Source organism: Neovison vison, chromosome 5 (assembly GCF_020171115.1).
Source record: "Neovison vison isolate M4711 chromosome 5, ASM_NN_V1, whole genome shotgun sequence".
Classification (NCBI taxonomy): Eukaryota; Metazoa; Chordata; class Mammalia; order Carnivora; family Mustelidae; genus Neogale; species Neogale vison.
Window position 1 is genome coordinate 32,484,040 of NC_058095.1, and position 10,120 is coordinate 32,494,159.

Below are 10,120 nucleotides of genomic sequence, written 5' to 3' on the forward strand. Positions count from 1 at the left end.
CTCTTTTACTGCAGAGTTTTCACTTCAGAGAAAGTGGAATTCCTCGGAATAATCTGCTTTGTTCACATCTGTAGTCGCTCTGGACATAACTGTTCACCGCCCACCTCCACTTCTGCTGGTCTTAGCAGCAGATGGAAAAAGTGTCCCGCCCGGAATCACTGCTTCCTCCTACTTCCTGGAAACCTCCCAAGGGCCCCACACTTGCTCAGCACATTTTTGATTCCTCTTCGTCATTCATTGAGAATAATGCTGCCCTGGGCCAGACTTTCTCTCTTAGCTCCACCCTCTCTTAGCCTCAATAAAAGGCGGGCAGAGCAGCCCCAGGAGCCAGAGGAGCAGAGAGGCTGAGACCAACCCAGAAACCTCCAGGTCTCACGCCCAAGCTCCCTGCTCCCCGCCGACATGAAGGTCTCTGCCACACTTCTCTGCCTGCTGCTCACCGCCGCTGCCATCAGCATCCAGGTGCTCGCCCAGCCAGGTAAGCCCCTCTCGCTTTCCCTCCAAAGCCCATCACCACACCTCTGGGTTCTCATGGGCCACCAGAGCAGGAGGACCACCCACCGTCTCCCATCCATGACTGCTTTCTGAGCTCAGGAGAGTCAGAGAAGGACAAGGAGTGAAACTGATCACTCGGTTGCTCCCGGGAATTCTAGCCGTGGACCCCAAATCCAGTCCTTCCAGGTCTCCAGCTCTACCATCATCCCCTCAGTGCCCCTGCTCCTTGTAGCCATGTTTTGGGGGGAACTGGGGTGATCAAAAAGAGGGGGACTGGTGGTGGGTGTGCAGGGCATTTCCAGAGGTGGTAGAGGGGAAAGGAGGAGACCCAGAATCTGGCCTGTGCTTTGTTCAGTCCAGCATCCAGAGACAGGGCTCCGCAGAGGCATTGGGAGTCAGGGAAACTCATAACTTGGAGCCTGGAGGGGGACCCTCAGCTGATCTTCTCTGACCCTGGATATTTGGATTATCTGTTCTTCCCAGGACTGATGATTAAGGACACTCCCAGGAATTATCCAGTTTTAACAACTCCCGCTTCCCTCCATTCATTATCAATGCTATGCACCCATTATAAAGTAGAGGAAACTGAGTTCGTATGACATTCAAGCTCTGAAGCATAGGCAGAAATATTGGGATGTATGGGTCCTACCTCCACTCCTCACTTCCCTTTGCCTTCCCCTTACTGCTCCTTTCTGCTACGATTAAGATCAGAAGAATCTAGTCCATCCTAAAATGTTTTTTCTTTGTGGTCTTATTTCCAGATGCAATTAATTCTCCAGTCACCTGCTGCTACACATTCACCAATAAGAAGATCTCAGTGCAGAGGCTGACGAGCTATAAGAGAGTCACCAGCAGCAAGTGTCCCAAAGAAGCTGTGATGTAAGTTGAGCATCTCAACCCTCCCTGGTCCATTTCTTCTTCTGGGAGCGAGAAGAAAGCCTTACAAACTTAGAGTCAGAGATGTGGGTCATCTAATATAATATCCAACCATGCATAATGGGAATATTGAGGCTACAAGGTCAAAACAGACCCCCACCATCACTGTCCATCTGGGACCTAATACACATCCTCCCAATTTCCTTAACAGGAAGTCAGGATGGCTAAAACTGGGATAGTTGCCTAGGTGCCCTCTTTCCACCTGCCTTCCTCTTTTCATTCCCAAGGCAGCAGCTCAGGGCAGAATGGACTGGAGTCTGAGGCAGAGATCTCAGTGGGACTCTATCTAACTCCATCCTCTCTCCTCTGCAGCCTCAAGACATTCCTTAACAAGGAGATCTGCGCTGACCCCAGTCAGAAGTGGGTCCGGGATTCCATGGCACACCTGGACAAGAAAACCCAGAACCAAACTGCAAAGCCATGAATACTCACTCTGAAAACCGAAGAATCTGAAACTAATTTATTTTCTTCTAACTTACCCTAAATGCCCTCTGATATTTTATTACAATTGCAAAGGGTATGAACCGTATTGATATGCACACGATGCCTTAAGTAATGTTAATCTTATTTAAGTTATTGATGTTTTAAATTTATCTCCCATGAATACTAGTGTGTTTTTTTTTGTCTGTTTGTTTGTTTTGTTTTGTTTTAATATGGAGACTTGGAAACAAACTACTTTCCTCTGGGGGCCCCAGTTCCAACCCCTGGGCTGGTGTGAAGATCCTTGCAGGGATCATTAAGGCAAGACTACGTTTTAAATTCCAAAGATTGCTTACAATGGTATTGTGGAAATGTATATTCTGTAACTATTGATCAATATACATATATATATATTTTTGTACAAAATCTGACTTCTGGTGTTTTCTTGAAGGAAATTAAAAAGCTGAGCATAATCTTGGTGAGGAAGAAGGAATATGGTTACAGAGGGTGGGTTTGTGTTGGGAGGAATGACACTGTGGATTGGCCCTGGTCTTTTCCACTGGGTAGGCTCCTCTGAGTAACTATAGAAGAACCTTTAAGGTCGGACTCAGTCAGGCATTCCAGTCCTACCACTCCAAACCCCGAGACCAAATGCCTAGATCCTAGTTATCCTTGTACCCTGTCTCCTTTCTCACAGCCCTTTACCCCTGCCCTCAATCTTTCCCATAACCTAATGCTACTGCCCCTGAACTGGGATACTTGCCCCCAGTCTCTCTTCCTCCAAGTCATCTCCAACTCAGAGTAATATAGACACTGCAAACTTTGGGAAATCATGGAGTGATTAAATGACCATTGATAAAATGGTTATGTTAAGATTTCATAAAGAAGATATGACTTCAACTTATCTTTGATGAATGCACAAGATCTTTCTAGAAAAATAATACAGTATCATTTAGAAGAGGAAGAAGAACTTTCTCTGTCCCAAATAAATAAATAAATAAAATCTTGAAAATGGGGGAAGTCTGGGTAGCTCAGTTGGTTGAACGTTGTCCAACAGTTGATTTTACCTCTGATCATGATCTCAGAATTATGAAATTGAGCTCTGCCTTGGCTCTGTGCTCAGCATGGAGTTTCTTTTGTCTCTCTGCTCCCCTCCCATCTCCACCCTCACACTTGCTCACCCGTTCTCTCTCTCTCTCATTTCCAAATAAATAAATAAAACCTTAGAAGAGGAGAAAGAAGAGTGGAAGCCAACACCTTGGTTAGAAATGATGATGACATGATGGGTGAAAACCCATCATATGGGAGTAGGGGTCCATATCTCTGTCAAGGGATGGGGAAATTTAGGAAAGAATGTTGAGTCAAAGGTTCTGAATGTCAGTGTGGTAAGTCAGTACTCAACCTCACAGGTTAAAAGGAGATGTTGAAAATGTCTGCACCAATGTGTAAGGACATGTCATGTTTGGAGGCTCAGAAGTGAGCCAGTAACTTATTGGCTTCTGAAAAGCCTGGAGAAGTATGGACAAGGGAGAGGCTACTGCCATGATCGAGAAAACAGGTGATGAGTGCCTGAATATGAAACCCAAGAAGCAACTTTGGAGAAGAATGAACTAGGTAGAGTGAAATGCTGTGCATTGTAGATGGAGAAGGAACCATCACATAAGACATAGAAGTCCCTTCTACAACCCACATTCTAAGAAGACAATTTCCCTGAAATCAGAATGTACTTCTGTCCACCACTATCCCCATTTCAATTCAAGGAGCTTGGGATCATCCATTTATATGGATAAGCCTCTTTTTCCTGAATGTCCGCCTAAGGTCTATACTCCCTTGGATGGCATTTGACCTTACCTGGAAGGTATTTGATCCCTCTAGGTACAGACAGCCTTTTCACTAAGGAAAGTAGATATCTTGCCCTATTTTTTAAAAGATTTATTTATTTATTTATTTGAGAGAGAGAGAGAAAGCATGGCTCACAAGCCCCTCTGCATGGAGTGGCAGAGGGAGAAGGAGAAGCAGACACCCCGTTGAGCAGGGAGCCCAATGTGGGGCTCTATCCCAGGACCCTGAGATTATGACCTGAGCTCAAGGCAGCTGTCCAATAGACTGAGCCACAAAGGTGCCCCAATATCTTGCCCTACTGAATAAGTTCTATATGGTAAATGTGCAGATTCATCAGGCCAATCTGGTGGGGAGATGGCTGGTGTATCAAGCTAGACCGGGCAATGCCTTCTGTAGTTGGGGAAAACGCTGGCTGGCAGATACACTCAAGTTCTCATCCCAGCACTGGGATTGACTCACTCTGTCATTCAGGGCAGATTGAGTCTTCTGAGTCCCCACCAGCAAAGTGGGGATGATAATGTGTTACAAATAGTAACTCCACAGAACCAAGGTTCGAGGATCTGCGAATGCATGTCTTGGCAAACTTCCATTTCTACCAGTTGGAGCTGAAGAGGAAAAAACAGGATTCTGTTTCCCCATCCCCAAGCCAGTCCAGGTCCCTGGTTTGGGCTGAGGGATTCCATCAAAGCTCCAAGTAACACTCCCCAAAGTCCACTGAAACATCAGTCAGCGGACGATTTATTGGCTGTTTTCTACGGAGCTCACTGACCCAAACGCCCTGTCCACCAGCCCTCCCTGCCTCTTCTCCACCTCTCCAATCTGCAGCCTTGTTTGCCAACCAGGACTAAATCCCTCGTGGCAGTGGATACCAGGAGGCGGAAGGGAATGCAGGGCAAGCAAATGGTACATCCCTGTACAGTTTACTGAGCATGAGACCCTCTGAAGCCAGGTAGATTTGAGATGGGGGGGTCTCAAAGGAGGGGAAGCTGTGAGAGGGTCTGTCTATGAGCTCAAGCGCAAAAGTAATCTGCTCACATTCCCTTTCCAAACCTTTTTTTTTTTTTTCCCAATCTTCAATCCATTTTTTTTCCTGCAGCTAAACATGGGAGTCCTTGCTCTCCGTGTGATGAAACTATGAGCACGAATCCCTGGCAAGAGGCCCTGGTTTAAGAAGGAATGCCAAGTGCAGTGTATTTATTTCCTGCAGCTGCCAACGATCTTTTCCAGGAAATCTATGCTTTTTCTATTTTACTCAAGATCCTTCCAAGCCTCTGCTGGATTCCAGAATTGTTTCTACATTATTATTATTAATTTTTTTTAGTACTCATTACAGCAACATCCCTTTTCTAAGTATCAAAGTCTCTAATAGTTTCTTATTGCTACTGTAACAATATATCATAAACATAATGGTTTAAAACAATGCAAATATATTACCTTATAGTTCTGGAGTTCAGAAGTTTGCAATGACTCAGCAGGGCTGCACTCCTTCTGGAGTCTCTGGGGGAGAATCTGTTTTCTCACTTTTTCTAACTTTTAGAGTCCACCTGCATTCTTTAGCTCATGACACTTTTCTCCATCCATCAAAGCTTTAAAGTGGGGAGGGGTGGAGCTACAAAGGATCAAAGCTTTCATACTGTTGAAATTAAGATGGCATTAATCTTAACCAGGTTGTGATACATGATAATGTTACTCTTCAGAGTGATCACTAAGAAAATGACTAAAAATGTATATATAATAAAAGAAAAAAAAACAGAATAAAAGGGTGTTTAATAAAATGCTATACTCTGTGCATCACAAAACGATAATAGAAAGAGGACTGAAGTCAGTAAGATGGCCAAATAAGAAGTCCCTTGCTCATATCTCCCCCTAAACAAAAATTTTGCACCTATCTGTGGACAAAAGTTACTTTGGGGGCTGTAGGATCTGGCACCATGCGCCAAGGAAGGAGCCACTCACCCATTCATCGGGTCAAAGGCATATAGATACCAGTCCTGGCTGTAGAACCTGCAGGGACCTCTCTTGGCTGTGGTCTGGGAGCCCCTCAGAAAGCACTGCCCTAGGCAATCTCTTACAAATAAGAGAACATCTGTAGAAGCCCAGGTTTTAGGCAGAGAAGTTCCAGCACACTCTCGGAAAAACAACAACAACAAGTCAAGTTTGCATGCATTGGAGAGGGTAAGAAGAACAGTTTGCATCCCTCTGTCCCCAAAGAGACACCAACCAGAGCCAAGAGAGACCCTCTCAAACTGTGATTTCTCCCGTGGTGGGAAGCAAAAGCACTGGGGGGAGCTTCCCCAGCTCCTGAGCTAAGACAAAGCTGCCAAAGAGATCCAGTTGCCTCCTGCCTCTTCTGAAGCACTGATTCATTGAGCTGCATGACTGAGTGGGCAAAAAGGAGCTGGCCAAACACAGATAAGACTCTGACGGGGCTCAAGGGACATGGATCCCACTAATGACACCACAGACTCCATTAAGAAGCCTGCCTACAAGCCACTGGAGATGTCAAACCAGCAGATCCCCCTTAAACGGCCCATGGGCACCCCCATACTCCATGACCCTCACCCAAACACCCCCTCCAAACTATGGCTAGCTTCCTGTGAGTGTTCCTGACAAGGGAAAGGGCAAGCTTTGACAGACAGCTTGGGGGCCCGGCACAGAAAGCCACCTGCAGCCATGATTCAGGGTGAGACCACAAACATGGACTTTAGCTCCACCCTTGGGAAAGCATGGCAGACTGTCGGCACTTAGCCGGGTGTACTGCAGGACTGAAAGAAGGCAAGCAAGCTTAAGAATTCTGTCACAAGAGGAAGCAGGAAGCATGGAACAGTCCTATCTATAGAACTTCTGAGAAAGCTTCAAAATCACTAGCAGAGCTGATGGAAGGAAGTTGCCTCCCAAAGTTGGTCAGTGAAAACCAGAAGAGGTGACTACTGCTTCTACTCCAAATTCAAAGAAACAAAACAGGGCTTCAAGGAACATGAAAAATCAAGGAAACATGACACCACTAAAGGCTTACAATAATTTTCCAGGGACTGACCCCGAAGGCATGGAGATCCAGGACGTATCGGAAAAAGAATTTCAAATAGACATTTTTAAGGAAGCTCAGTGAGATACAAGAGAACCTTTTAATAAAGACCTTTTAATAAAATCAGGAAAACAAAACAGAAACCAAATAAGCTTAATAAAGAAAGAGGAACCATTAAAAAGAAGATCTGGAGTGGAAGGTGGGATGAAGGAAATGCAAAACACAATAGATATCATCAACAGCAGAGTGGACCATGGAGAGGAAAGAACTTGTGGAGAAGCACCTAGAAATGTTCTAGTCAGAGAAGAACAAAGAAAAAAGAATAAAGAAGGCTGAAGAAAGCCTATATGATCTATGGGATATCATCAAAAGAAGCAGTCTTTGGAGTCCCAGAAGGACAGGGAGGGGGAAGGGAGCAGAAAGCTTACTTTCTTTCATTAAAGAAGTAATGTCTGAGAACATCCCAAATCTGGGGGGAGATTTCAATATCCAAGTTCATGAAATCCATAGGTCTTCAAACAAACTCAACTGTAAAAGCTCTTCTCCAAAGACATATTGGAATGAAACTGTCAAAAACCAAAGGCAAAAAGAATCTTAAAAGCAGAAAGAGAAAAGAAACTTGTTCCTTACAAAGGAAGCCTGGACGGTAATCAGGATTTACCAGCAGAAACTTTACAGTGGGGAGACAGTGGGATGATGTAGTGAAACCACTGAGAGAAGAAAATTGCCAATCAAAACACTACCTGGAAAAGTTGTGCTACAGAAATGAAGGATATCTGGAGACTTTCCCAGACAAACAAAAACTGGAAGTCTTCATTACCACTAGACCTGCCTTACAAGAAATGCTGAAAGGAGTTTTTCAAGGTGAAAGGGGAGAATGCTCACTAGTCACATGAAAACATATACATCACACTAGGAAAACTAAGTAAATAGTCAAATTCAGATCACTCGAATACATTAACTTTACTATAAAGGGTAAAGGACAAAAAGTATAAAAAATAACTATAACTCTAATAATTTGTTTATGGTTACACAATATAAAAAGAGGTAAAGTTGTAACATAAACATAAAAGGAGGGATAAAAGGGTAAAACTTTTTTTAGAAAAGATTTTATTTATTTATTTGACAGAGAAAGACACAGCGAGAGAAGGAACACAAGCAGGGAGAGTGGGAGAGGGAGAAGCAGGCTTCCTGCTGAGCAGAGAGCCCAATGCAGGACTCAAACCTTGGACCCTGGGATCACGACCTGAGCTGAAGTCAGATGATCAATGACTGAGCCACCCAGGTGCCCCTAAGGGTAAAGCTTTTGTATGCTGTCCAAGTTAAGCAACAAGAATAAAATAGACTATTAAATCTGTAAGATGTATTATGTGAACCTCATGGTAACCTCAAATAAACATCTATAATACATACGCAAAAGATAAATAGAAAAGATAAACAGAAAACAGTAAGATGGCATTACCAAGTCCTTACCTATGGATACTCACCAAATGTGAATGGATTACATTCTCCAGAAAAGGCATATGTGGATGAATAGATTGAAAAAAAAAAAAAAGACCGAAATATAGGCTTCCTATAGGAGACTCACTTCAACTTGAAGGACACATATAAGCTCAAAGTGAAGGGATGGAAAAGATATTCCATGGAAATGAAAACCAGAACAGAACAGGAGTGGGGCACCAGGGTGACTGAGTCATTTAAGCTTCTGCCTTCGGCTCAGGTCAAGATCCCAGGGTCCTGGAATAGAGCCCCGCATTGGGCTCTCTGCTCAGCAGGGAGCCTGCTTCCCCCTCTCCCTCTGCCCCATAACCCCCAACCTCAGCTCGTGCTCTCTCTTACACACTCTCTCTCAAATAAATAAATAAAATCTTTTAAAAAAATAATACAAAACAAAACAAAAGAGAACAGGAGTAGCCGTACTTACAGTGGACAAAAGAGACTTTAAGCCAAAAGCTGTAAGAGACAAAGAAGAAAAAGGAAAGATCTCAAATAAAAAACCTAACTTTATACTTCAAAAAACCAGGGAAAGGGTAACCTTAGCCCAAAGTTAGCAAAGGGGAGGAAATAATGAAGATCAGAGCAGAAATAAATAAAGACTGTAAAACAGTAGAAAAGATGGACAAATCTAAGAGCTTCCTATCAAGCCCCTTTTTCATTGATATCATAAGCAATTGGCTGATGAGCTTGTAGTGTGTGTGTTTAAAGAGGGGCAGCTTAAGATGGGCAGTCAGACTACTGGTTTTCAAAATCCAGTCTTTGGATCCTTAAAATACATGTGGGGGAAAGGATATGAAGACTCCTGTCTCTGCTTCAAACTGAGTAGGTATACTTTGATTTTGTTCATAAATTTGGCTTTCCCTCCCTTGCTTTACTTGGAAAGATATTTTCCTAGCTAATCACATATTTTAAAAACCATGGCATTCCATGATCTTATTATGTGTCTTGTAGCCTATGGAACAGGTAGTGGTTTAAAAACCTGCCTGCAAATTCTTGTATGTTCATTGAATTAAGAGATCTAGTCTGTGTTCTCTAACTCTGAACTTGGGAGACTTAAACCATCATGTAAAATATCCACATCCAGCTATGGAGAGGGGTCCCCGGAGAGATGGGGTTTGGAAGGGAGAGAAGATTCCATTGGATTCAACCCTCAGCTGTTTAAGACCTGCCAGCTCAGACACCTGACATTGAGTGAAGGCCTTGAGACACCCCCACTCCCAGCCATCACCCAGCTGCAAAGATGTAAAAACAAAAAAACAAAACAAAACAAAAAAAAACCCCGAGGAAGAACTACCTTGGCTTGCTCAAGAACAAAATCAATGATTGCTCTTGCTTTCAGTCACTGTTTTCTGATGGGTGGTTAGAGGGAAGTTGATTATGACAATAGATGCTACAATTTTAGGTATTATTCTAAGAATACTGAAACCTGTTTTTCTGCTAATGTTCTATTATTGTGTTTTTTGGATTTGAGAAAAGCCTTCAGGATTTAAAGCAGGAAAGGATTTCTGGAGCCAGATGTCCTAGAGATGCTATCTGAAAAGGAAAATTTGGGAAAATCCCTTACATCTCTTTGATTTGGTAACCCTACTTCCTTTCTTTTTCTACATGAAGCGTTTTATTTTAAAAAAAGCAGAACCCTTAGTGAGAGTCATAGATCACACGCTGCCTGGGCATAGTCCACACCTTGCATACCAGCCCTGAATTCAGTGGAAGTCAGGCCAACATCAATCATGCCTTCTCTCTCGTTTCTAGCATCTTTCCCAGGGTGGGGCAATGGGTCAGCACATGTACCATTGCATCCTATGATTCATTCCAAAATGAAGTCCTGCCTATCACCCACTCACTTTCTTTCTATTCCTGTCTGCTCTATAAAAGGAGGGCAGAGCCACCAGAGGAGCAGAGAGG

The 10,120-nt window shown here is 43.6% G+C and overlaps 1 protein-coding gene across 1 annotated transcript; it reads left to right on the plus strand.

Moving 5' to 3' along the window:
* Positions 1 to 321: 321 nt before the first annotated feature.
* Positions 322 to 2,277, plus strand: LOC122907669 (C-C motif chemokine 2). The gene is made up of 3 exons (XM_044250480.1): positions 322 to 478; positions 1,257 to 1,374; positions 1,744 to 2,277. Exons 1-3 carry the CDS (start codon positions 403 to 405, stop codon positions 1,853 to 1,855), a joined length of 306 nt encoding a protein of 101 aa, XP_044106415.1. The 5' UTR covers positions 322 to 402; the 3' UTR covers positions 1,856 to 2,277.
* The last annotated feature ends 7,843 nt before the right edge of the window (positions 2,278 to 10,120 follow it).